Source organism: Manis pentadactyla, chromosome 1 (genome assembly GCF_030020395.1).
Source record: "Manis pentadactyla isolate mManPen7 chromosome 1, mManPen7.hap1, whole genome shotgun sequence".
Classification (NCBI taxonomy): Eukaryota; Metazoa; Chordata; class Mammalia; order Pholidota; family Manidae; genus Manis; species Manis pentadactyla.
Genome location: NC_080019.1, coordinates 194,346,086 through 194,373,996, shown reverse-complemented (window position 1 = coordinate 194,373,996; position 27,911 = coordinate 194,346,086). Strand labels below are relative to the sequence as shown.

Here is a 27,911-nt window from a genome sequence, read left to right as displayed (position 1 = left end):
GTGAGTCGAAGCACGGCCTAAAGGGGTTCTCAGTTCCCTGGAAGAGCGTTCAGCCAGGACTTTCCTGTGGGAATGCAGCTGTGCACTGAGGTCTGAGCGCATAGCGTGGGTCAGGAGGGGCTTCGGGTGGGACTTCCCGGTGAGTGGCGAGGGCCAGCGCTCTGTGGCAGGAGCAGGTGCGCACTGCCTGGAGAGCAGGACACAGGCCCAGCAAGGCCATGGGGTGGGAGTTCCAGGCTCCAGCAAAGCCAGCAGGCCAGGAGGTACTCACCCACAGACTGGGGCAGCCCCAGCTGTGCCAGACCTTTCCGGAAGGTTCTTCCACCCACTTGCAGGGCTTTGTGTCTGCTTCCCAGTTCAGACTGTGGTCTCTACCCCAGCTCTCCGGGCTCACTGCAGTGAGTCTTCCTGAGCCTGTGCGGTGTGTCTTCCTGAGCCTGAAAGGTGTGATATGAAGCTGGATGGGCCCCATTCTCCAGCAAGAGGCCTGTGGAGACCAATCCTTCAATTCTGCAGCAGGTTCCGTCCGGAGGGAAACTGCCAGAACTGTGACGCCCCCGGGTTTTATGCAGCTCGGCTCCAGCTGTGGCCCTGGAGAGGGAGGGGCTGGTGTGCAGGCCGCCCTGGAGCCTCGACCCCACTCCCAGCCCTCCGCGCCCTTGGCCATGGTGCGCGGCTGGCCCAGCACCTGCACAGATGGCTGGGGCTGCCGTGATTGTTGGTGTTCAGGCCTAGAGGCTTGCGGAGCCGGGCCTGCAGCCCGGGTGGGCCCGGCATGGGGTGGAGGCGTAACCCCATCTGTTCTCTTTTTATTTCTTGCCTTTCCCTTTTTTAAGGCAACGACTGACCCAGTAGGCGTGTGGGGTGAACCGCCTGGAGCTGGGCCTCTGAGTCCCCAGGCGGGCAGATGGGCCTGGCTGCCTGGGGAGAGGGCGGCCCTGGGGAGGCGGGGTGCCCGGGGTCCTGAGGGGCCTGGCAGGGATGCGTGAGAAAACGCGGTTGCAGGGTTCATGTGGGCTCCACATGTCACAGGGATGTCACTGTCCCGGCCATTTCGGTAACTATTTAATACAAATGCACTTGGCAATAGCTACTGAGGAAATTAGGATCTCTTCTGGGAATTAGAAACCCAGGCAGGAGGCGTAACAACAGAGCAGAGCTCCACAGAAAGCAGGGCACAGCCAGCCCCCCATGCCCCTGAGCGCCTCCCAGGTGGGGTGCGGAGTGTCCCTCACGTCCTCCACACTAGACCGGAGAGCAGACCCTGAGCTCAGGTTCCTATTTCTATTTGAGGCACTTTCTGCAGCTGCTGAGAACATTTCTTGCTGGGTCTGTCAAATTCAAGTTTGGCTTGGCATGAAGTCGATTACCACGAGAAATAGTGGGTTTTCACATGGCTATTTGTGGTGCCACATTAGGCAAAGCTCCAAACCCTGCCTTAAGGAGACAACAAACTGGAGGTTTAGGCTGGGGTTGGGGATGGCTGGAGGCGACCCCCCGGAGAGCAGGTGTCTCTGGGAATTTGCTCTGTGAGGCAGAGAATCAATCTTCTTCACCAAGGAGATGATCTCACGAAGCTGGGAAATCAGGGTGGCATTAATTTCCTTTCCAAATCACTAAGGAATTGTCGGCCCTTCTAAGTCATGCTTCCAGGGTGGCTGCTGTACAACGTGTGATGGCATCGCTGTCCTGTCGTCCTGCTGACATTGACTGGGAGATTTTTATGCACCTGCCTTAGCAACGATTTTCACAGAGCTTCTCTGAACTTAGAGTAATGAATCTCCAGCAAAGTTTTCCCCATTATAATTCTTCTACAGTCTTTGCTCCCAGGTGGTTTTAAATGATAAGCACCTGGCCCTGCGGGCATGCCACTGTCCTCAGGGGTGAAAGGAGGGAAGGCGCCTTCTCCCCACCAAGGTGCCCCTCCCAGGGGAGGGGGCGAGCCCTGCTCCTCCGCGCTGCCCGCTGTGGCCTGCCCCGCTGTGCCTCTTCTGGTTCCTTAGAGCTGGACGCCTTCTCCAGCCTCGTCCACGTCTGGCCGTCTCACTATATTCATGTTGGCTATGCCCTCAGCCCCCAGGCAGCTTAAATCTCAGCATTAACACTTTGTCAAACTCTTATTTAGTTTTGTAACTTGATGATGATATTTATTAATTAAAAATGTCAAATTACAGAAATCTACCCAACCAAACTAAGGGTCCTGACTTCTAAAAATGGCCACACTGGCCTCCAAGAAAATGAAGGCGAATACGCAAACTAGCAATAATGAAAGAGTGATGGATTGCTCAAATCTGGAAGCCACCAAGATGCCCTTCAGCCAGCGAATGCCAAACGCCCTGTGGTCCGTCCACATCGTGAGACACTACTAAGCAATAAAAAGTAATGAATCATTGATCTACACAACACCCGGGATCTGGGATGGGCCTCAAGGGATTAATGCTGAATGCGTAAGAGCCAGGCCCAGAAGGCTGCATGCTGCGTGATTCCATTTACAAGACATTCCTGACGTGACAAAATAATGGTGATGGAGAACAGATCAGCGCTAGCCAGGAGACAGGGACGGGGTAGGGGAAGGAAGTGGGGGTGGGGGAAAGGGGCCCTGCTCTGCTCCATGACTGGTGAAGGACATGTGTGACACAACTGTGCAGAACTCAACACGCACTCAGCTGGGCAGAGTCAAACGGGGGAATCCCGATGAAGTGGACGATGGGCTCCCCATCAATATTGCTGGTTGAGATTAGGTCCAAGCAGTTTTGCAAGATGTCACCATTGGGGGAATTTGAGCAAAGGGTGCAGAGATGTCTCTGCATTAGTTCTTAACCTATAATTATCCCCAGGAGCTTATTTCAAATAAGGTGATGACACCACCTCTGGCTGCCAGGAATGTGTGTCCACATAGCCTTGGTGAAAAGCAATTTGGCAATACGTGTGCTCTTTGACCCAGAATCCCATTTCCAGGAATTGCACTTTAGGAAATAATAACAGCAAACCTAATAATACGAGCATTTATTAAGTTACAGGCACCGTTCTGTTTTCCATGAGTCAGCTTATCTTTGCAGGGAGCCAGTCACCTTCCAGAATTTATGCCCAAACCGCTGCCCAACGCTGCCGCTCTGCAAAGAGGCACACCCAGGGGTGTTCCTCTTGCGTGGTTATCGCAGAGAAATGGGAATGGGATTCAGCTGAACGTCTCATACACAATGATTATTTTAGTAAGTCTCCATGATGTAACGTTGTATAATGCTCTTGAAGACTATTAAATTTCTCCTATACAATGACTACATTTTAGTAAGTCTGATGTAATGTTACATAAGCATTAAAATCATACTTCTGAAGGCTATTTAATGCTACATTGAAAATATTATTCATGTAATGCTGAGTTAAAGTGATCAGGATAAAAATTATGTTAAAAAAGCTACACACACATATGCACCCACGCTCACAGGTACAAACACCAGCAGGACAGGTCCTGAAATGTGAGTAGCAGTTCCACTGTCTGGTGGGATAATGGGTTATTTTATCTTCTTTTTTATACTGCTCTGCATTTTTCAAATATTCTACAATGAATATGCAGGGTTTTATAACCAAGAAAGTTATCCAGATCTTGATGCTGAGATTCGTAATTGCTAACAGAACTAGCTCATGAACATTTAGCAGGCTGTGCTACATTTACATAAAATTCTTATGGGAGAAAAAGGTCTTTACCATTTTTGTTTGGAATGAATACTCTTTGGCATTAAGTCAAGCGGATGAGAAAATTAAACGACAGTTAGCCAGAGGGCAAAAATCAGAATGTAAATAGCATTTAGGTAGGAGTGGGAGGAACGGGCTCCTGAGGGGGAGGTACCACCAGGGCATCGCAGCGTGGGGGGGTGGAATGGCAGAGACAGAGCAGGGGCAGAGGGGCAGGAGTTGGGGGCACCGAGTGAGGCCAGGTGATGCCTGGGATGGAATGAAGAAGGTTCCGAGGTTCTGTGCTGGCCGTGGGTACACGGGCCAGGCGACCGCACGGAGACCAGAAGGCTGGAGGGTCCCACCTGACCCCGTGACCCCAGGCCCCCAGGCCACGCAGGCGGGAAGCTGCTCCCACCCCTACAGCCAGGCCAGGCTCCCTACGGGCCAGGACTTCTTACTAAAGAATTTCTAAAACTCCAGACCCCATCTGAATGGCCCACAGATTCACATCTTCCAGCCCTGCTGAAGTGCGGTTTTGAGTGACCAGGAAGGGTGTGGAGTCCTCCCCTCCTCCCCAGGCGGCTGCAGCGGGTCTGAGCCTGGACTGGGTGCGATGGGGAGCCTCACCCAGTGCTGCCGGGGGCGCGGGGTGGGGGGTGCTGGGCAGTCCCAGCAGCCCGGAATTCAGAGGGCCTTCCTCTAGGGAGGTCTGCTTCAGACCCTGTCCCAAAGCAAGCACTCAGTATATCTGAGGAGCGACACGTTCTTTGGGGTCAGGTTCCCCACGAGGCCACCCACGACTGCTGCCCTAAGATGGAGTGTCCTGTAGGTGCCCGATGGCGGGCAGGGTATAGGGCCACACATGGTCCTGGCCAGGGCTCTCCTTCCGCAGTGTTTTGGGAGCCAACGAACCCGACTGAAGCTAACCGAGGCCGAGACAATGCGAGCCTGAGGCTGCCATCCCATACCCCCAGCTCCAAACGTGGTGCTCACACCTGGATCGTCTTGCTTCCATCTGATTCTCTGCTGGGTGCTATAGATTTGAATTTACAAGATAAATGGGCTCTGATCTGTGTCCCCTGTTGATATACACCTCATATATTAGGACTGCATTTAAATTTTGTGAAAAAAAAAACCACTTCAGGTGCTGTAATTCTGCAAATCACTGCCCCAACTCTTTGGCCATCAGGGCAGGGAGGACCCCGGCAAGGAGGACGGCCAGCAGAGCGACCCTGGTGAGCGACTGCTCTCGGCAGGCCCCGGGGCAGGCCAGAGCTGTGCTGCCCCAGCTGCCCCACACCCCTAGGATCACCCCTGGCCGGGCCCTAGGGTTGCCCTCTGCTTCAGGCACATGCAGGGTAGAGGGGTGGGTAGCGAGGAGCCAGAGACAAGTTCACATCCAGCCTCTTACCCGCTTGACCCAGCGCAGATGTCTCAACCTTCAGAGGCTCTGATTCTTCACCTGCAAAGTGAGGATGAACACACCTTGCTTAAGACGTGTCAGGCAGACCCATCAGGACAGAGAGAGGGCCTGGCACACACTAAGTGCTGAGTCAAATGGCAGCTGGGATTACGGGAAGGGCCCCTTGGAACTCTTCCTCCGGATGTGGGGAAGTTCCTCCTCGACCCCTCAAAGGCCATTTTCCCAAGCAAGAGACTTTGAGGACACGGTGCCTAAACTCAGCAAGTCGGCATTGCCGGGTGTTTTGGGGGAGTATGGCACAAAAGGGGGCCTTGACTGGGGCGTGCCGTCGCAAGGCGGGCCAACTGCTCTGGCCAGCCACCCCGCACTGAGTGCCCACCACACCCAGCAGCATCTGAAGTGCAATGAAGGCTAGGGTTCCGTCAGCACAAATGTCTGTCATATTAGGGTCACCAGGTAGAATTAACAAAAACTTCGATAGGTTAATTATCAATTTGAGCTCGCCCCGGTTAGTGTTAGCTTTCCCCCTGTCAGACAAAACAAAGGAAGTCTTTGGAAGATAAGGTCTTCGAGGGCAGGACCTGGGGCAGTTCCTTTAGATCCCAATAGTGGGCACGGGATCCGTCCATCAGATGGGGGAACGCCTGTGCCCGAGCACCCCCTTGTGTGAATGGGCTGGGACCAAAATTTGCATCTGCTGGTTCTATGTTGTGCCACTACTAATGCCAATGCCTCCACCCACACGCCCACCATCGCCACCATCACCACCACCTCCATCATCTCCACCCTCACTGTCACACCACCATCATTGTCACCACTACCATAAATGTCACCACTACCGGCATCTCTACCACCACCACCACCAATACCATTACCACTACCACCAGCTAACAGACTGAGCCCATGCTTGGGCCAGAAGCTGAGCCAAGTGCCTTACAAGACCTGTGACCCTGGGTTCTCATAAGCTTGGGGTCGCCATAATCCTCTTCACAGATGAGGACTCCGAGCCACAGAAAGAGGAGGGGCCGGCCTAGCCCGGCCAGAGTGGTCCCGGGTGCAGACCTGGGCCCACCTGGCTCCAGGCCCAGAGATAGATGCATGCTGGGCCCGAAATCGGCCTTGTAACCATGGTCTGGGCGGGAAGCCGACTGGACTTCCTTGCCACGCTCACTGCTTCCTATGCATTCTGTTCACCCTGTTCTCAAACTGCGGGTACTTCTGATTGTATACTTAGAGTGAATACTGGTTTAGGCACCCCTCCCAATGGAAAATAAACCAATTCAAATCCTTTTCTTCTGCCTACCAGACCATGATTCTTTTTTTTAATAGCTTTTATAAACTATTAAGCTTTTATATAAGCTTCTATAAGCTTTCATGAGGTTTTTCCTGTCCTCAAAGCAACTTAGAATATTTCAGTCTGGTTCCTGGGTCTCACTCTCCAGCTGTAGGAGTTAGACCCCAATCAGCCGGCCCATAGGACAGCCAAACTCTAACCCAATGGTGAAGTCACGACTTTACTATCTTTGGGGTAGTTAAAAGGTGACTTTTCATTGCCTTTTCAGTGCCTGAGAATTACAAGTGTTTAATGCATCAAATGAACAAGCTAAAAAGTGACCAACACCAAAATCCTACATTTTATTGTTTATCACTCAAGAAATAAATACGTGCTCACCAAAGAAAAAATGGTAGGCTATCTACCGATCTATCTATCTATTTATCTATCTATCTATCTATCTATCATCTACCTATACATATACCTATGTATACTTGTAATTCATCTGCAACTCACCCCTAGTTATACATTTTACATACATATACATTTGAGCACATTGTTCATTCTGTTTTTCTCCTTGTTCTTAGGATACTTAACATTAATGTCACATTCAGAATGGATTACCCACCAGGCAGGATAACATTGCTGTTTTGTTTGCTAAAATAAAATCTGTAATAGGCCTCATTTCCTTTTCTAACTTAGGAGGTATTTTTCTGGTCACTGCATTTGAAAAGAATATAAAATAATAACAGAAACTACTACTTATTACTATGAGCCAGGCACATTACATACATATTCTTGAAAAAAATGTTTTGTATAATGGAAATGCTCAAACGTGCAAAGCGGAAGGCGTGTGCAACGAAGCCTCGCTTTCCACCGCCCAGCACCAACAATTATCTCACGAGACCCATCCTGCTCATTTGCACCCCAACTTCTCCCCTGACTGGGATTATTTTAAACTCATTGTAGACATCATAATTGCTTCATCTGTATGTATTTCAGCGTGTATCTCGAAAATATGAGATCGCTGTCTTAGGGGTTAAGATAGCCCCGCTGTGATTATCACATGGAAAGATAATTAACAACAGTCCTCTCATTATTTCTCAGGTTGTCTGTGTTGCTGTGTCTCTAGCCCTAAGGCATATTTTAAGGATCAAAAGTAACATGTGTTTTTCAATGAATAAATGGCAGGAACATAAAGGGGATGAAGCATGGATACAAAGAGATTTAAGAAGGTAGCAAGCAAATGCAGTGTGCGGGCATCGTGTGGATCTTGACTTGAAGTTTGTGTGTGTGTGTGTGTGTGTGTGTGTGTGTGTGTGTGTGTGAGAGAGACAGTCTCCTTTCCTTGCCTTGCCATTTATTGCTTGAACGCACATTATCTTTTATCCTCAAAGCATGCCTTGAAGGTGGTATTGTTATTCCTGTTTTGCAGATATTCAGGCTCAGAGAGTTAAGTGAGTGGAAGTGAAAAGGGAGAGCAAGCGCCAAGCGTACAGTGACAAGCAAAGGCAGCGCAAGGAGACGCAAAGAGGTCGTGGCTCGGTGCAGGACTCCACTGCCGGGTGACGAAGGGCACGTGTGGGCGAATGCAAAGTTCAGGGGTGGCACACGTACGAAGCTCCATGCAGTCATGGGAGAGCTGGTTTGGGGCATGCATGAAGAGAGGCCCCTGCAGAGCAACTTCACTGCCCTGGCAGAGCCTGTAAGGCCACAAAGAGATAGAAAAGCAACCCAGGGAGCCCCTGACTGGCAGGTGGAAAGGCTGTGAGCTGAGGTTTTGAGACCTAACCCAGGTTCTTTCTCCAGCAAATCATGTAGTCCTGGGAGAGTCTCTCAGTATCTCTGAATCAGTCTTCTCATCCTCAAAGTGGGAAGAATGCCAACTCTGCTCCATCTGCTTCGAGGTGCTGTGAGGCCCCTGTGGTGCAGTTCTGCCCCCAGCCCCAGATGCCCGAAGAACCAGCTCATCCCACGGGTGCACTTCTCCCTGGAAGCCTGTGCTGCGTGGCATGAAGCCCGAAGCCAGCCTTCCAAGTTCAACTCCCATCTCTGTCTCCCATGAACTCTGGGATTGTGGGCAGATTCCTTACCCACTTCATTGCATACTTTCCTCATGTGCAACACGGGGAAGATAAGAGTAGGCTCTATAATAAAATACTCACGAAGATATCTGGTATGCTGCAGGCACTATATAAATGTCTGCTAGGTGGGTACCATCCCCTTTTTACAGGTGCAGAAACTGAGGCCCAGGATCCTACAACCAGCACGTTGCAGGGTTGGATGCAAACCCCAGTCTGCAGATTCCAGGGCCACTGGGTGAGTAAGCGGGGTGGTGGCAGCTGGTGGGAGAGGGGGTTTGAGGCTGCTGCTCTGAAGCCACCGTGGCCTCCCAGGGCCCATCCCATTACCATGCACCTCCTTTCGGGTCTAGCACACAGGAGGCCCTCGGCATATGTCCATTAGCAAAAGGATTTGAGGGGCACCTTTGCCTAGAATGGCATTACTTAATTCAATGAAAATGGACAGCAGAATTTGGCGGAAGAGTACAAGGATAGCTGAGGCTCCACTGTAGCGTGCAGCTGGCCGGCAGGGCAGGCAGTGAGCACAACAAGGCGCACGGAAGTAAAGTAGGCGTGACGCACCTGTGAGAGAGGGCTGGCCCCAAGGGATGTGGAGGCCACCAGAGCAGGGGGACATCAGGCTGGAGGTGAGCAAAGGGCAGCTGCCTTGCTTTGCCCTCCCCCACCAACCATGCTCCAGACCTGTGACCCCACTGGGGTTAGGGAACAGAGATCACGTGAGGAGAGCCTGTGCAGTCAAGGAAATGTGGTGCGACTTGGGCTAGAAACGTATTTACAGTTAAGGGTCTAAGAGCCCTGCAGTCCCCAAATAATGTGCCACCCTCAGATACCCATGCCCTGACCAAGGGGCTGGGCATTCCACTTTAGGTGACAGGCTTTGTGGATGGGATTAGATGGAAGATTTTGAGAAGAGATTTCCCCGCAGATTATCCAGGTGGTCCTAAATGAAATCACAGAATCACAAGGCCGGTGGAGGGAGAGCTGGCCCGCACAGAGAGAAGGCCATGCGAGCATGGGGCAGACAGAGCTCTGCAGATGTTGGCCTTGAAGGCTGGAGGGTCAGGGCCACAGCCCCAATCTGCTGGCAGCCACCAGAAGCTGGAAGAGGCAGGAACGGACTCTCCTGGGAGCCTCTGGAGGGAGTAGAGCTCTGCTCACACCTCAATGCTGGCCCAGTGATGCCGGGTTTGGGCTTCTGGCTTCCAGAACTGTGAGAGAACGAATTTCCGCTGTTTTCAGTCAGGCTGTTGGTGGCAATTTGTGACAGCCACCCTGGGGAACTCATGTCCCCTCGGCCCCTGTTCCAAGAAGCCTGGGCCTTTGTTGCAGGTGGCGGGAGGCACTGAGTGCACACTGGAGCGGGGCCACACTTGGGGGTGGGGGCAGGAGGGTGGAGCAGAGAGAGGAGGCAGCAAAGGCTCAGGTGCTGGGCCAAGGCTGCCAGTCACTCCGTTCCCTGGGGCTGGTGTGGGCCTGGGAGGGTGCAGGGAGGCGGGGAGGCCGAAGGGAAGAGGCTGGCGATCTGTGGGGTGTTCCTGCCCTTCTTGACAATGTGCGGTAGCAGGAGGCAGTTAGCAGCCCAGACTGTCCAAACAGCCCCTGCAGCTCGGCTCTGGCTGCCTTGCAGCTCAGCAGGATTCCAGGGCCCGTTTGCCCGTCCTGCGTCTGCGGAGGTCTCGGCCTCCCCGGCACTGAACCCACTCCTCAGGGCTGATCCACTGCCGCTCTTGTCATCCTGCGTCATTTGTTTTTTTTTTTTCTCACTCCTGGAGTTTGAGACCAATTTCCACTCTTAAAAATAGTGGATCACAGGGGACTGAATATGCAAAAAGCAGGGAGCTGAAAGAATGAGAAATGGGCTGAGAGGGAGCTCTCTTCCTGGGACTGTTTCATGTGAGGACGTTTATGAAGTTGTCTCTCTGATCTAAATTGGCTGTACTTCTTGAGATCTGATTCACGCAAGAGGCAGTGTGGAGGCTGACCCTGGTGTTTGCCCCCGTGGGCCCCGCCTGGCCCTTCTGCGTAACCTCTGCCCCCTTCTCCCTGGGCCTGTGTGCCGGCTGTGCTGCATCAGGACCCTGAGTGTGACCCCGTCTCTGGGTCAGGGCTCCTTGGTGCCCCAGGGGAATGGGAGAAGGCAGAGAGGAGGTGCTGGGGACCACCCTGGTGTTGCACCTCCTCCCAACATGCGGCCCCTCAAGTCCTTTCACGTGCATGAGAACGGCAGTGTCTAGGCAAGGGCCAAGACCTCAGACTGGGGGGCAGGCAGCCCCTCCCCAGCTTAGGTGCAGAGAGCTCTGACACCGAGGTTAGCAAGCGGCGCCTATGCCTCCACCATCTCCCAGCAGGGGTACCATGGGGCACCGGCTATTCACCCGGAGAGCGTCTGTCCTTCAGCCCCCCTTGGGAGGAGCCCCTGGGGGGCCGCAGGAGGCCTTAGTGGAATGGCATGTGGTCAGCCCTGCGGCTGGGGATTAGGAGGAGGGAGCAGACCCTATGGCCTCTGGGGAATTTGTGCAATTGAGCCCTTTCCAGAGAGCCCATGTGGAGGCTCTCAGAGGATGGCTGGTGCGCCTCCCTGCTGGAGCCGCCTTGCTGGGATTACACAGGGACCTGATTTACCTCGGTGTAGCCCCCACACTGCTGCTGTCCCCTCATCCAAGCATTTTCAAGTGATGCTGGAAATCGTTCACCACCCCTGACCTCTGTGTCCCACCTGCTGGGAGAATAAGTTTGAAGTTGAGGGGGGTCTAACAATTCTGTCCAAATCAGTGCCCTCCTTACTGGCTGTATTTGCTGGAAGCCACATTATTTATCCTCTTGAAAATCGGCCCAGTATCTCCCTGTTTTCTAGTGATTTCCTGTCCAAATGGATACATTCATGGGCTGCTGGGAATTTGGGGGAACCCCCCCAGTACAATGTCCTCATTGTTCAAAACGCAGAAGCCAGGTGGTCCCAGCCTGCAGGCACGCTGGGGTTGTCTGCGGCTTCCCCATGCCTTGCCCTGCACCTCTGCTGGGGGATGAAGCAGGGCCATCTGTGCAGGAGGACAGGGCAGCCACGTGGACCTGGAGCTCCCCGGGGGGTGGCAGGGGTGGGCCCTTCTGAGGCTCGGGGGAGAATCCTTCCTTGCCTCTCTGCCAGCTTCTGGAGGTTGCCTGCAACGCCTGGCGTACTTTGGTTTCCAGAAGCGTCCTGCCAGTCTCTGCTCCCATTTTCATGGCCTCCTTCACTGTGCTGGTGTCTTCTTTCCTCTGTATGACCAAGCTTCCCTCTTCTGATGGACAGTCACATGGGATTGAGTATGTTATATGGCCCTCATCCCATATGGCCGCGTCAGTCACCTTGATCCTATCTGCAAAGACCCACCCTATTTCCAAATACAGTCTCATTCACAGGTACCAGGGGGAGGGCAGGACTTGTCGGGGGCACAGCTCAACCCACAACAGCAATGAGCTGGGGACCCACAGGAGCGATGGCAGGACAAGGTGACAATGTGGGCGGGTGAGAGTCAAGATGCAGGGTGCCCTGGCCCACAGTGGCCGGGTGCATGGAAACTGGAGGCGCCAGAGTCTCGGCTGGCAGCAGGCAGGGAGGAGCCGGGGAAGCCCTTCCTCCCTCCCTCCTGCCTTTACTTTCTCTCTTTTCTTTTTTTTATTTGCCTTTGAAATTTCATTAGAAAAATTGAGCATAGTTTTCCTGCCAGAAAAGAAATGTCTCTGAGTGTGGGCAACAGGGGTCTCGAGCTGGTCCAAGTCAGCTCCCTGCCTGCCACCGCGGGGAGGGCCTTCCCACCGTGCTGCTCTCACCCTGCATGGGCTGTGCCAAAGACCGGGGTTCTGCTCGGGGCTGCTGGCCTTTGGGGGTGGTGTGTCGCTGTGATGTGACGTCAGCTGGGGCAGTGTCTCCCGGGCCCCGCGATCCCCCTGCCCAGTGTGCAGCACATGAGTCTCACTGTGTGTCACGTGCCCATGTGGCCTTCTGCATGGAACCAAAGAATTCCCATTGGGCTCACAGCACTGGCTGAAAGCACCAGCTCCTGGTTCCTTTTTCCAGAAGCCAAGCCCCTTAAGAGGGCAGGTCGGGGCTAGAGGCACTGCCTTAATACTGCAGACCCCTGGGAAGGCAGGCCTCGCCCCACTGCCTGTCACTTCTCAACTCCTTCAGCCTTCAGGGGCCCCCTGCTCCTCTGACATCCACATGTGACATGCACATGGGTCACTTAACATGTGTCCACTCAGTGCCACCTAGCACTGCTTCAAGAAATACTTTCAGAAGAAATTCATGGTGCCTACCCTTCCCCCATTTACTCCTTTGCCACTGGAAGCTTGTCGCCAGACCCCCGCTCCTTGGAATACTCCAGGCCCCCTGCCATCTCACCCTTCACAGACCCGCTGGCAAATAGGGCTCAAGTACATGTCAGAACCACAGCTGTGTGCCCAGGTGGAAGTGTTCTGTCTTACGGATCCCAGTGGCACATGGTTATGGGCATGTTCCCAGGATTGTTCTAAGCTCTGATTTTCTGTTATTAGTAGTGCTGGTAAGACATTTCAGGCTTAGATAAGAGGCCTCATTAAAAGATTTCGGAGTATGTATGACCATTCATTTTTAAACGCTGCTTACATCTTAACTTTTCCCCATGTGAAACTTATATAACACAACCCTGAGCAAACACATTTGGGGGGCTGTTCCCCAAAGCACTTTGGAAATGGCAGGAGCTACCAACGGCTCACCAGCCCAGCCATGGCTTCTGCTGGTCGCCAGCCTTCCCACTGCCTCGCTCTGGCTTAGCTGCTCTTGCAAATGTGAAATTCTGGGCGGAGATGTTGTTGTAGATCTCCAGACAGCAATGTCAAATGCACTGTGCTTCTTTTTCTGTTATTTGTAAGACTATCAAAGCTTTTTAGAAAAATTCCCCAAAGGCAGAAGCTGTGAGGATAAAGATAGCCTGAATCACAGGGCTCTGTTAACTGTTCTGCTTACAAATAAATCAGCTGGTCCCGAGGCTGGCCGGACCCATCTGGACACCACCATGGCTGCCCAAAACCTCCTCATGGCAGTGCTCTGGGCTACACTGAGATGAGTGCCACTGACTCTTGCCATTCCCCAGGTGGGCTCTGACTTTGTTTCCCCGAAGTGCCCCTCCGGGGTTGAGCAGCCCTCCCAGGCTGCACATGGGGGTCTGAGAGCCTGTGGGGAAGGTGTGGCCAGTGGCCAAATGACAAAAATACCAGGGTGCTCCGCGGACAGCGACAGCGTGTTTCCACGGGAGGCTCAACTCGTCTGTGAAATTGCCGTGCTTGTGGGTGTCATTCCCATGCCCTCCGGCAAAATAAATGGGCCCTAAACCCAGAGACCCTAATGCACCTGTGCGCGCTGGCATGCAAGCTGCCCCACGGTTAAGGCTGGTGTCCTTGCTGCCCGCCTGCCTGGGCCCAGAGCCCCTCCCGCCCTCCCCTCTCACTGCAGTCCCCACGGAGCTCCACCTCCAAAATAGGTGGAGGAGAAGCGAGAGGTGTTTGTGGTCCTTTGTGGGGAAGAATGCGGGAAGGCAGGCAGTGGGGGCTGAGGCGGTTGTGCAGCGTCATTGAGCCAGAAGCCCCCTAGGGGCTGGCTGTCCCCCCCATGCCACAGAGCATGCTGTACACGTGGCCCCATGCAGGGGACAACGGTGGGCTGCCCAGGGCCACTGGCCAACTCAGGAGCACAAGGCTAGGGTTCTCAGTAAGGCGCCCTAACCAGTCACAAAGATTCAGCGGTCTCAAACCCGTAAAGAAATAATAAGTGAAAATAATGATGAGTTTATGTAGCACTTGCCACATGTGGCACCATTTCAACACTTGGTACATATTTACGCTTTTGATCACAGCCACCCTGGGAGGCGGGTGCCGCCTTCACCCCTATCACCGGCATCACAGGTGGAGACGCTGAGGCAGGGAAGCAACCTGGCCGCACAGGTCCAAGCACAGACGGACTTGCCCCAGAATCTGTGCTCCCCACCACGGCATCGTGCTGCTGGTAAACGGACTCCGTGTAACTGGATCTGAAAAGTATCTGTCTTTCCTCAACACTTCACTCCTCTCCCTGCCTGTAATGCCTCATGTTTCACAGACCACACCACATACATTTCCCTAAATTACCACAACTGTGACCAAGAAATGGGGGAAGGCTTTAGGCAACACAAAGTTTTTCAGAACACACATAATATACACATCATATACCCATTGCAACAGGCCTACGATTGCAAACTGAGGAAGTACAAATGGGAATGATTGAAGTTTAAGAATACCAGGCAGCTTCATGGACAGATGAGGGGATAAACAGAATGTGGTATTTACACACAACGGAATATAATCAGCCTTAAAAAGGAAGGACGTTCTGACAGATGAAAAATTTACAGTGGATGGTGCACAACAACATGAATGTACCTAACGCCACCGACCGGTACACTTAGAAATGGTTAAGACGGTAAAATTTTGTTAGATGTATTTTTACTACAATTTTTAAAAATAAAAAACGTTAGGCAGAGAATATAAAACCAACAGAATAAAACATTCTGGCTCTTCAATTGTGCCTAGACCAAGCTTCCTGGGGTGTCGTGGGCTTCTGCTCAGGGCAAGTGACTGATCAGCTCTGTGATTCCGGGAGTTCATGTGGCACCATGGTCAGGGTTGGGGAGACAGGCAGATGGGGGGAGGCCAAGGCCCATAAGCAGTGCTGTCAACCTCAGAGATGTGTTTTGGGGTTGAAACTGTTTGGAGCTGTCTCCCAGGCCACTGAGTGCATTTGTACGGCACCCCACATATGACTATTGACCAAACATGCGCAGAGAGAGGTGCGCCTACTTTATGCTCCTGCATAAAGGATCTTTAGGTGGGCACTAGCTTAGAGTACTTTTTTTCCTCAAAAAGATTCAGAACCCTGGAAATGCTGACACTCAACCACAAAAGCAGGAGGAAACATCTGGGTGGGCTGAGCACCAAGTTCCATCTCAGCCCTCCCAAGCTGGGCCACTAGCCCGCAAACTGCACTGGCTGGGAGCCGCCTTCAGAGCTGCAGCTCCTGCTGCTGTGGACAGGGAGTCCTGGGTGCCCAGCTGTGGGCAGCCTGTCTGGCCAAGGGGGGGAAGGTTGGGAAGCATGGGAAGCCCTTTGCCAGGGTAAGGCCGGGTGGCTGCTGTCATGTCCAGGTGTGCACTTGGGTCCTTCTGTGCCTTCTCAGGACTCTCTTGCCCTTCTTCCAGAGACCTGCCCTGGCCCCCAAGACTGTGGCCCACTGGGTCCCCTGCAGCCGGGGAAGAGGGACTGGATGGAGACGGCTCAGCCTGTGCCCCTGTGGTGGGAGGGGCCATGCGGGCATTCCTGTCACCACCTGCACAGCAAAGCCAGGGAAGGGTCTGAGGACCGGCCTCCAGTGATCCGAGGCTACCTGGCCACGCGGTCCCTGCTGCCCCACTGCCGGGCCTGTGTCCTGGGCTCCCTGCGGCTGGCACTGGGGTCAGCTGCATCCCCGAGTCACATCTCATTTGCACGGCGGACAATCCACACAAGCTGTCTGGCGGGACGCCATGCCCTTCGTCTGCTCTTGCCTTTCCTCTCTGACAACCAGAGCTATACTCTGCATGGCTCAGAGGCAGCAGCCCCCAGCCCCCAGCAGCTCTGCGGAGGCCCCCGGCGCTCTCAGCTCAGTGCAGGGATGAAGGGGCTATGGGCAGTGGACCTGGGGTCTTGGGGCTCTTGGCACTGCCCCCCCCTTGCCAGTTGCTTTGGTTCAGATTCGCAGCAGGCTCACAGAGATACGAAACAAATGACAAGGAAGTGATGCCCGGCTTCTTCCAGAGTCTCTGAGTTGACAAGTCCAGGGGCCAGGGAGGGAGCCCAGGAGTGGCCAGGGGCCACGCCATGCCAGCCAGAGGACAGGACTTTCACGGAGACTCCCTGGTGGCCAGCTCCGCCCTGGGCACTTTCCATACACTTAGTACCATCTGTAGTCACCCCATGGGGGCACCACCACTGGCCCCACTTGGGCACTGTGGCTCCACCCCCCGTGGGCCACGCCCAGAGGAGGTGAGGTGTATTTCGTCTGCGAGGCCTGCAGTCATCACCTGAGCCTGATGGCATTGGCGGGGTGCAAGCTCCCAGCCACCGCCCCCCTGGGGCCTCTGGGTGTTGGAGAGGTAGGGTCTAGGAGGCCTGCAGACCACAGCCCAGGGGCAGGAGGAGGGTGGCCAGCAGCCTCCCGACTCCAGGGCGCCTGGGCTGGGATTGGACAGCCTGTCCCCAAGCCCCCCTCCCTGGACAATATCTTAGGCAGCCAGGCTACTGAGCTTTAATGGCTCATCTGCTTGTTGAAAGAGGCTGAAAAGCGAGATGAACTCTAACTAATTTTCACAGCCCAGCTGTGACCTGGCTGGAGACAGAGGGGTCACTGCAAGCTGGAACCAGGCCGGAAATCAACATGACCCCTTCCTGCCTCCCCGTCACTACCAGACCACCTCCATTTTCACACTGGAAACCCCAAAAGGGGGGTGACGCCCTTCTCCAACTCCCCTTGGTAGCTCTTAGCTGTGCTACCATTTCAGGATCCTTTCAAAGATCTTCAGTCATGAACATCTGAAGGACGCGGCTGGGGCTGCTGAGGACGGCAGAGGGGAGCCCGCCTGCCGGGCAGCGATGGGGGCAGCAGAACAGGCTATGGCCCAGAGAGTCTGTGATAGGTCTGCCAGCCAGGGGACGCGTCCCTGTACTCGTGAGCCTGAGGAACAGATGCCTGAGTGTGGATGAGGCAGGTGCACATGTCTGAGAGCAAGAGCACATTTCACTGGGTTCTGCTAGGCAGCAGGGCAGACATATTCCAGGAGAGGCCAAGGGTGCCCGGGACGCAGGGAGGGACTCAAGGCCCCTTGCTCGCCACACTGGGCAAGCTAGGGGCAGGCACGCTCTTGGAACAGCAGACAGCAGGCTGCCCTGACAAAGGGCAGCCAGCTGGAAATGCCAGTCTTTGTGCCAAAGGCCAGAAGCAAAAGCAGAGGAGCCTGGAGTCCCTTGGGAGGCACGGGCCAGAGCAGGGCAGGGGCAGGGAGAGACAGGTAGCATGGAGGGGGAGTCCCTTGCACTAGAGGAGAGGCTGGCTGGGTGTGCCGAGGCCTGGGCCCCAAGTGTGGGGAGGAGGGCCTGAGCCACAGAGGAAAGCTTCTGGGCAGGGGGAAGCGGGTCAGGGCCTCGCAGGCCCACAGCGGCTGAATGCCAGCTTCAGAGGAACCCTTGGGGCACCACCCGGGGTCCCAAGTCACAACAGAACCAAGCTGGAAGTGTGTGAGAAGGCCCAGCAGGCCTCTGCCCCCTGAGTGGCCACCGGCAGAGCCCAGCCACGAAGGGCCAGCCATTGAGAGCTGGGCACAGTCCTTTGCAGATGGTTAAACAACTTCCCAGCGCTGCTCTTCCCTTTGGGTTTTTATTTGTTCCCTCGTTTTAGAGCAGAAACAACTTAGTGAATTCAAGAGGCTGTTTGCTTACAGACCTGGTTTTGGTGGCAGGGCAAGGCTGGGGCAAGAATGTGGCAGTTCAGAGGGGCTGAGGGGGTTCTGGGAGAATGCTGTGACGAGAGGACTGTTCCTGAGGGTGCCACGAGACCAGGGCAGTGCGCCAATGGAGTGGTCCCTTCCTGCGGGCCCGTGGAGCTCCAGGACTGTCATTCTTGCCCAGACGAGGCTTCTCAGCAAACCCAAGGCCCAGGCCAGGCCCAAGGGTTCCAGAAAGGTGTCACTTGGACTCATTTGGAAGGTTGGCAAACACACATCTGAACGTGCCACCAAGCAGGAGCCCCTCAAGCTTCCCAGTGCAGAGTGCCCTGTCCTGCTACCCCTGGGCATTGCAGCTCTGCCACCCTCCCTCTGTTCATGAGCAGGAGCAGGTAGAAGCCAGGGTGGCTGAGGGAAGGAAAAGCAGGTGCTTCAGGTCAGCTTTTAGAGAGGAGTTCCTGGATGTCCAGGCTTTACGACCCTGGCTCCCGTTTCCTCCTTCGACAGGAGCAGCGGATGGCTTCACCTGGTGCCAGGGAGGCACAGCTGACAGAGACAGGTGTGCGCAGGTAACTGCTGGCTGCGCCAGGCTGTCCCGTGGCTGCCCAGAAGTTCCTAGCCTGGGTCATCCTATGGCTCTGGAGTTGGCAAAGAGGGCTCCTTCCCACAAAGCCAGGCTCGGTGGAGGAAGGAAACCTAGTCATCAGGTCCCACACGTGGCTGGCAACACAGCCCCCTGCCACCCGCCAGGCCTTGCCGTGTCCTTCTGTCATCACAGGGTGCCCTGTAAAACCTGCTGTTTGCTATTTGTCAGGCCGTTGCTCAGTGGGACTGACCAGGTGTAAATGCCACATTCTCTCTGGACCTCAGCTCAGCGCACAGTAGCTGCTCAATAAACACGTTTGGATCATGACTGTGATTTGCCTTGTCTGTCTGAGTCTTACAAGCCTTGCAGTCAGCATCCCCAGGCTACAACCAAGATGACAGTGGCATAGAGAGCATGAGTAATAAGCGGCGGCCACAGAAATGCAAGCAGGGCCTGAGAACGGGGCCACAGTCTGTCTGGCTTCAGGCACATGCTCTCAGCCACCTTGGAACTCTGCCTTTCATGCAGGGCCCAGAGTGGGAGGGTAAGCCACCTCTGTCCTCCAAGCTGCTTCTGCACAAACTCTGAAGGAAGAGCCTGCAGATGGAAGGCTGATCCCACAAGGTGGCTGAAGAGCCCCCAGATTCCCATTGCGGGTCTCCTGCTGTGCAGCCCTGCGCAGGTCACATGACCTGGGTGTCTGGCATTTTCCTCAGGTCAGAAAGCCCTGACCTAGCCGTCCCATGGCTGCGATGGTTTCTCTAGGTCCCCGAACTGCCTGCAGTATCACCACACAGCTGCGTCCTAGGCAGGGAACGTGGTGCTGACCATCCGTCTGTCTGGGGCCTTCCTTTGGACACCACTGGCTCTTCACCCTACGCTCCAGTGGATATCAGAAGTCACCATTTTGGAGGTCTTCTTCTTCCTCCCCATTTGGGCACTCTCTGGGGACAACATGGCATGCCCAGGAGCTGGGTAACTAGAGGGACAGGGTGCAGACCAATGTGGGACCTGCAGGGCTGGTGACCAGGTGGTGCAAAGCAGCTCCTGCCCAGTACTGCTCCAGACCCATTGCCTGCGCTCTCTCCTTGGGAGCAACACAGGCTGCTCCACAGGCTTTCATGGAGAGGAGACGGTGGGCAAAGGAGGGCCTGGCACTTTCAGAAAGGAAACCACCACCACTGAACGCAAGGCGGAAAGAGCTCCTGGCTGAGACACTGAGTCGCCACAACACCGCTGGACGGGGAGCGTGAGCAGACGTTCTCCAGCACACGCTTGGAACCCCAAACGCCTGGGCTCTCAACCAGAAGTCCAGCTCTGGGCCTCCAACAGTGTCCAGAGCAGAAAGAGAGGACACAGAGCAAGGTCAAGAATCCTGCAAAGCTGGCAGAGGTTTGAGGACATGGTCTCACTCCCCGTACTGTACCAGATAAAGGACATGCAAGCAACAGAGAGAGGAGCATGAAATGCCCATCGTCCCCAGCAGGGTTGCTCTGTCAACATGCTCTGTTACCTTCTGGTGACACCACCCCAGCTTGGGGGGGCCCAGGGACTTGCTCAGGATCACAGAAGGCAGTGAACTAGCCCCCAGTGCCGGATCTGCACCTCCAAAGGCCATGGTCTCCCTCCCGGATGCGGTGTCCATGCTTTTCCAGGGTGATCTCCAGGTGTCCACTGTGAAAAACCACCCTGCCCACAGTGCCAGCTGAGCCAGCCCAGCTCAGGGCTCACCCCCCATGTCCTGGAACCTACTCTACTTTTCTCTCTCTTCTGCTCAAGCTTCTGGGGCTGGGGAGGCCCCTAGAAGGTTCAGGGGAAGGAGCTGCCACTTCTGACCTGTGACAGCATCTTGTTTCACTTCTTTCAAAAGATAAAAAAGACCTGTCTTTGGTAATTCTCATCTGGGGGAGTAGAAAAAGTGTGTGCCTACTTGTATGTGTGTGTGTGTGTACACACGTGGTGTCATGGGCATGCCACACGCAGACATGTGTGTGTGCTGTAGGTGGATGCATGAGTGTGCATGCTGGAGCAGGGATGCGCTCAGCAGTGGGGAGGCCCCCCCCACTTTAGGGAGGCTGTTATGTTCTGGTGAGGTCACAGGTGCAGGGTCCTGGGAGTCAGGGAGCCTGGGTCTAGTGCTGTATCTGCCACTGACCAACTGCCGGGCACTGGTGAAGTGAGAGGGGCTGAGCACCTGCCCAACCATTAGGCAGCCAGGTGGGGAAGGGGTGCCTACTTCTCATTTCACCTGGTCTGGCCGGGGACCTGTGAGCCGGAGGGAGGCTCGGCAGCAGGTCTGTCAGGTGGAGGCACGTCCCAGAACCACAGGCCTCCTCCGCACCTACTCTGTGCCTGTCTGGGGCATCTCTCCCAAGCTCCCTTGAGAAGAGCAAGGTGAGACCTGGCAGCTGCAGGGCTTCCCCGTGGTGTCTGGCTGAGGTTTGGGAGTGATTTCCTCACCATGGCTTTGGGGTGCACTTTAGAGGGCTAAAGAGCGCCCCACTCCAAACCAGCTCTTCTATTGTCTCTCTACACCAATCAGAGGCATGGGTCAGGGCTGCTCTAGACCCATGCCAGGGACTTAGAAAAGGAGGGGTCAGGAACAAAGAGGGTCTGGTCTGATGCCTTTCCTATGAGACTCAAGGTGGTTAGGGACCCATGGCATTTGGAAGGTTTCACACGTGGGGGAGGGGCGCAGAGGTACCAGAGCTGGTCCAGCGGGTCACCCAGTCCCTCTGCGGGTTGGGAGGTGCAGCAGCCAGTCACCTCCCTACCCTCAGGGCTGACCACCTGCCGACTGGGGACACAGAAGGGCTGACAAGGTGAGCGCCGCCCCGCCCCCCGCACCTGCCCCTGGGCCAGGAAGCTCGGCGGGTTCCCCGAGGCCCCTCTGCACTCTCCGTGCGCGGGGACCTGTCCCGCGGGTCTGCCACCAGCTCCGGGGCGTCTGTTCTGGGGGTCGCTCGCGGGAAAGGAAAGACTTCACGCTCTAGCCTCCCAGCGGACAAACTCAGTCTGTTCGCGTTTGTCACAAAGAAAGCTCTGCCCATGAAACCGGAAAAATAGCCCCTCCCGAGTCGCCCCTTTGCACCGGGGCCCGGGGCGCGGGGCACCTGCCCGCAGAGCCTCGCCGCGGGGGCCGAAGTTGCTGGAGGCCGCAGCCCGGACCCCGACGCGCGGACGCGACTCTCGCCGGGGTCCCCGCGCCTGGCCCCGCACCCGCCGCCGCGGCGACCCCCGCGCCGTCCCGGGGAGGGACCAGGGCGCGCGCGCAGCGGGGAGCACGGCGGGGTCGGGGGGGAGGGGGTACCTTCTGAATGCGCCCATCGATGTCCAGGTAGATGGCCTTGGGCCGGTAGCTGGAGGAGCCGGATCCCATCTTGCGCTGAGCGGCGGCACTTGGACTTTTTACTGTACTTCCCGACGCCAGCAGCCGGGGGAGGGCGGGCCGCGGGAGGAGGGGGCGGCGGGGGCGGCGCGGGGACGGCGGGGCCCAGCCAACCGGAGCGGCCGGCGAGCCGAGCCCGCTCCGCACCGCCCCCGGCTCGCTCCGCCTCCTGCCACCGCCCCCCTGCGCGCCCCTCCCTCCCTGCTCCCTCCCCTCCCCTCCCCTGCTCCCTCCCCGCTCTCCACCCCCTTCTTCTCCCTTCCCACATTAAGGCACACCCCCACTTCTTCCGTTGCATCCCAGCAGCCCTGGGGAAGGGCCAAGTGAGCCAAGTGCCCTCTGGGCTGGTGCCCAGAGCGAGCGACCCCCTCTGGCTGCAGGGCTGGTCACCTCCCCATATGACTAGATACCCATAGCGACCCCCTCTGGCTGCAGGCTGGTCACCTCCCCAGGAGGACAGTTGCCTATAGCGACCCCTAGGTACCCAGGTGGCTAATGAATTATGAGTGAGCACCTGGCTGTCATGGGGGCCCTGAGCTATTTGTGGTCAGTCCCCAACCCCTGGCACCACTTAGCACTGGGAAAATCCCCCTCGTTTCCACCTCTCCCTGTGTGATTGTCATCTTCATTTAATTTGAATAGGAAGTGGGAAAAGTTCCTTCTCATTCATGCACATCCTTCCCCTAAGTTTTCTGCACCTTCTCAGGAGTGAAAGCCTCTTCCAGCTGCACCGGAGCTGAAATGGCAATTTTATTTCTGTCGTCAGTGTGGCGGGGTTAGGATTACCCAGTGGCGGGGCTGTTTGCTGGTTTCAGCACTGTCCTGGTGCCCACCCCCACCCCCTAATTGCTTCAGAGAGTGTGGGAAAAGAAGGAGGGGAAAAAGGAGGGCTTCCAGGCAGCTCATGACATGCAGATCACAGTGGGGGCTGCCTCTGCGGCTCCCCAGTTCTCTCGGGGCTCTTCCAGCAGAACAAACTGGGGGAGGGCTGGTAGATGCTGGATGGCTCTCAGCTCCTGGTGCTGAAACCAGCTGGAGAATGCACTTATTCTTTCGTTCCAAGTGAGTTCCAAGCCACTGCTTTCCATCTGTTGAATGTCTGGGCTTTGCTTATTGAGAGAGTGCCTGGTGAGCACAGGCTCCTCCTGCCCTCCAGGCCTGCCTGAGCTAGGCTGACCGCTGCCATGGCCGACAGTCACTGCCTCCCCTCCCTGGCCATCCGGCTTCCACCTGGTGCAGCTCCTGGCTTTCCAGACCCCTCCAGGCCACCTAGAGTCCTGGGAAATGCCAGGCTCATCACCTTTAGGTGAAGTGGGCTTCCTAGCCTTTGGACAGTCCAACACATGTCACTTCATGTCCCCTGCCTGCTCTTGATGCCAGGGATGGGTGGGTGGGTGAGGGTTGGCTCTCAAAGAATGATGATGCCTTTGCTCTCACCTCCAGGACAATGAAGGGACCACGTCAGAGACTGGACACTGGGAGATTTACTTTATGAGTGACTGGCAGTGACAAGGGGGCCTTTGAGGTTTGGGTGGAGCCCAGCTGGGTGGTTACCATGGCCACACGACTCATAGTTGTGATAATGTACTCCCAGATAATTGGAGCAAGAACTATTGTTATAGTTCAGTTTTGCTGTCGAATGTTCTAATGCTCTTTGGGCTGGCCTGTGACTGATCTATTGGGGCTGGCATGCTGCCTGGCATGGAAGTCTCACTGCCTGGCAGATGGCTTATCAGCTTGGTAACTTCATTTATTCCCCACGTCTTACTGTCATCTGACCCAGTCCTCTCAAATCATCTCCTTCTAAAGCCCAGGAAAGACAAATGCCCAAACATGGTGTACAGCTCTGCAGAGTCATTCTCTGTGGTTGGTAGGGTGTGGTTCTGTGACTGTGTGTCCAGCCCCATGTGGGATGGGCCTCCTTACTCTGCTTGGCCAATTCTGTATTCAGAACGACCTCTCCTGTAAGTAACTGGTGGAGTAGACTGCCGTGCGGATGTGCAATTGATGGGATGGCAGCATTGCCTCTGAGAGGAGCCCTCACCTCACCGGGTCCCCTCTGGGGTGGTGGTCTCACATTCATCAGCCCTTCCCTACCGGGCGTGGGTGCTATTCTAAGCACTGGGCATTCAGTGGAGAATAAACCCAAATCCCTGTCCTGGAGGAGCTGGCATTTTAGTGGGAGACAAATGAGATGAGATAAATATAGCATGTGTTGGATGAGAATTAGTGCAAAGTGGAAAGTCATGGGGGAAGGAGATACACAACGTGGAGGATGAGAGCTGACATTTTAGGGAAGGCGACCAGGCACTGGCATGTGGGATAAAGACCTGTAAGAGTCAGGTGAGGGGGCAGGGAGCATGCAAACCGAAGGAAAGAACCTTCTAGCAAAGGGAGCAGCCTCATGCCAAGGCCCTCACAAAAGAGTCCAGCGAGGCAGGAGTCGGGGGAGGGTGTGTGCACACGGGGACCATGGTGGGTGTGAGGTCAGAGGTGAAGGGGCAGCGGCCCCATGAGGCCATACAGGTGACCTGGTTCCATGCTTTCGGATGTGAGCCATGCAGCGGCTGAGCAGAGGAAGGATGGGAGCAACTGTCCTTTTAACAGGATGACACTGTGGCAGGACCAGCCAGGAGGCTGCCCGGCCACTGTGCAGAGGAGGCCACATGGGGGTGAGAAGTGGCTGGTGCTGCATCCCACCTGGAGACTGGTCAGGTCTTTCCCTTCTGCTGCCTAAGTGACATCATCTCTGCCGTTTGCTCCTGCCTAACTCCCAGCACCTTCGTCCTAGACTGCCTGTGGGCTAAGGTTCCACGAGCCAGCCCCTAATCTGCACACCACACTGGCCCAGGGGCTTGCTGGTGTCCTTGACCCCCGTCCCTGATCCTGGCTTGACCGCTAGGAATGCAGCCTATGTAAGTTCCCAGAATCAAGATAAAAATGAAAGAAACTGCCTGCTCTGCCAGGTGGGCAGGGGCCAGGATGAGGGGCCTGCCTAGAGCAGAAGGCTTGTAGGTCTTATGGGAACTTGGGGACTGAGTTCACACAGTCCCTGCAGGAGTGACAGCGAGGGAAGTTTCCAAGTGTCTGGGACGTCAGAGTGTGGGATCCTGCCCGAGTCCCACTGGAAAGGAGGTGGAGGTGTGGGAGGTCCCGGAGGTGCAAAGCCATGAGATCCTGAGAGCCAGGCTGGGTCCAGCCTCCGCTCTGACCCCTGGACCACAGTGCCTGGACTATGGACTGTGGTTTCTTCTGGCACCGCACAGCCTGCACATGGCTCTTCCTGTGCACAGAGCTCATTCTTTAATTGCCACAGAGGCTGCACCAAAGGAGAAATTCAAAGTAAGACATCAGAGCCAAACTGAAGATCATGGGGGTGCTGAGCCACACCAGCTCTTGGCCTCTGGCAAGAAGGGGTAAAGCCATGGTGAGGAGGATGACGCGGGTCTACCCTGTGCCCAGAGCGGGCAGCTTCCAGTAGGGATGCAGAGGGTGGGCAGGAAGTTCAGAACACTCAGGAAGGGTCTAGAGGACATTCCAGCAGTGCACGGGGATGTTCGTCCAGAGGGCCGGGCACCTTCCCTGGCACCTTCCCTGGCAGCCACGGCTCCCAGCATCTGCTCCAGCAGTGCCCCGGACGGGGTGTGCCAGGGGGATGGGAGGCAGGCTGCCACCAGTCCAGTACCGAGGGCATATTCTGCCTGCTCTCTGCTGGGTCTACCTGGTGTTTTTAATGACTACTCTGAAAATGTCCAGTTGCTGTCTATACTGACTCTTCGGAACCAGGGTGTGGTAGGGGGACAAACTGAATTTGTCTAATAAACAAAATATGTTAGTGCCAACTACATATGAGGCACTGAGCAGGCCTTATAAGGGGGGCCTGGAGCACACTAGGCCCATGAAACACTATGAGAGAGGATTAAAAGTAATAACTGGGTTGGAGGTAAGATGCTTTGCATACTGAAAGTTTTACCATTGGCCTCTGGGAGGAATCAGCCTGTTTCACATGTATATAATGAACCAAACACCCCATAAGCTACTCTAACGCTCTGGGAAAGCTGCTCTAACCCTCTGGGAAAGCCGCTTGGCAGGATGTGGGGAGAATTCAAGAAAGGGTATGCCCTTTGAGCGGCACGTCCCAAGCTTTAGTGCAGAGGGAGAAAACTCGCCCAAGACTGCCCTCTGCTATGCCAGTTTCAGCAGTATTTGATTTATGCTCACATCACCTGTTTCTTGTTACGGTTTGGTAATTAAAAAGTCATTACTAGTTGTAACTGTTTCAAACAGTGCAGTAGGAAAAGCAAAGTCCCAGCCAAATCAGAAAGTGGAGATTCACCCCCTTGGTAATTGGTGGGTCTCAAGAGATTCTCTTACCTCTGATCTATTTAGCCCTTTTCATGTGATGGGTGTTGAGATTTTGCCGATATTTTGTGGTTGTAAACAATGTGAAAGAAAAAAAAAAGCCAAGACCTTATGCATCCTTTGGTAGTTGTGCTGCTCTTCTGTGGAACTGGTTTCTGGAAGTATGCTTTCTGGATAAAACTGTGTGGACATTAAAATTTTTGATTTTGCTGACATGCCCTCCATGCTGGGTTTACCAATTTAGGTACCCACCATCAGAAAACCAGAGTAACCTAACACAACACTTTCAACGAATAATATAGACAAATCTTTATATTTTCCAATCTAATAAGAGAAAAAAATTTTGTTTTCACTTGCATTTCTGTGTTTACAGGTGAGGTGAGACATATCTCCCATTTTTTGGCCATTTGTGTTCCTCTGCTGCATTAATATTCTTTGCCCCTTATTGTATTTTGGTATCATTAATCTACAATTACATGAGGAACATTATGTTTACTAGACTCCCCCCTTCACCGAGTCCCCCCCACAAACCCCATTACGGTCACTGTCCATCAGTGTAGTAAGATGCTGTAGAGTCACTACTTGTCTGTTGCACAGCCCTCCCCTTGCTCCCCCCACATTATACATGCTAATCGTAATGCCCCCTTTCTTTTTACCCCCCCCACTTATCCCTCCCTTGCCACCCATCCTCCACAGTCCCTTTCCCTTTGGTAACTGTTAGTCCATTCTTGGGTTCTGTGAGTCTGCTGCTGTTTTGTTCCTTCAGTTTTTTCTTTGTTCTTAAACTCTACAGATGAGTGAAATCATTTGGTACTTGTCTTTCTCCGCCTGGCTTATTTCACTGAGCATAATACCCTCTAGCTCCATCCATGTTGTTGCAAATGGTAGGATTTGTTTTCTTCTTATGGCTGAACAATATTCCATTGTGTATATGTCCCACATCTTCTTTATCCATTCATCTACTGATGGACACTTAGGTTGCTTCCATTTCTTGGCTATTGTAAATAGTGCTGCAATAAACATAGGGGTGCATATGTCTTTTTCAAACTGGGCTTCTGCATTCTTACCCTTATTGTATTTTAAAAATCCTTTTATTATTGGTTTTTACTAGCTCCTTCTAAACAAAAGATAGCAACCCTTTGACCATCATTTATTTTACAATTATTTTCTCTAAGTCAGCGGCTTACTTTTTAACTTTATTCATGACATCTTCCTAATGTGGCTTTGCATATTTAAGTAATCAATACTCTGCCACCTGTCCTGTAGGCATCCAAGATTTCTTGTCAGCTTAGAAAGGAGGTATCGTTTCTAATTAAAAAATGGAAAAAGAAAAAAAAGAAAGGAGTGACCTAAATTTCCAGGGATTGGGACTGGCTCATTAAACTGAGGCACATTTGCTGAAGGAAAATCAAGGTTGATAATCACGGTGCGCATCAGAGGCCAGGGAAAGTCAGATCCCTCAGGGACGTGCATTCCCGCATTCTGCCCGTTTGTGTAGCTTGTGCCCCATGCTGGACGCTGGAGACGCGGCCGTGGACAGGGTGGCCCTGAGGGGTTTGCACGCCAGTGTTAGGGTCTGTGAAAATTGGCAGAGAGTTG

The 27,911-nt window shown here is 54.5% G+C and overlaps 1 protein-coding gene across 3 annotated transcripts in view; it reads right to left on the bottom strand.

Annotated features, from left to right (window-relative positions):
• The window catches only part of PDE9A (phosphodiesterase 9A), an 89,174-nt gene extending 67,146 nt beyond the window's left edge, over positions 1 to 22,028 (bottom strand). For 2 of the 3 annotated variants that reach the window (XM_036876878.2, XM_036876879.2), the window contains exon 1: positions 21,873 to 22,028. In XM_036876878.2, the coding sequence (XP_036732773.2) occupies positions 21,873 to 21,941 (69 nt within the window). In that variant the 5' untranslated portion in view covers positions 21,942 to 22,028. Of the gene's footprint in view, positions 1 to 5,086; positions 5,138 to 21,872 lie in introns of all 3 variants that reach the window. The other variant, XM_036876881.2, reaches the window with a different exon arrangement.
• Positions 22,029 to 27,911: the final 5,883 nt, after the last annotated feature.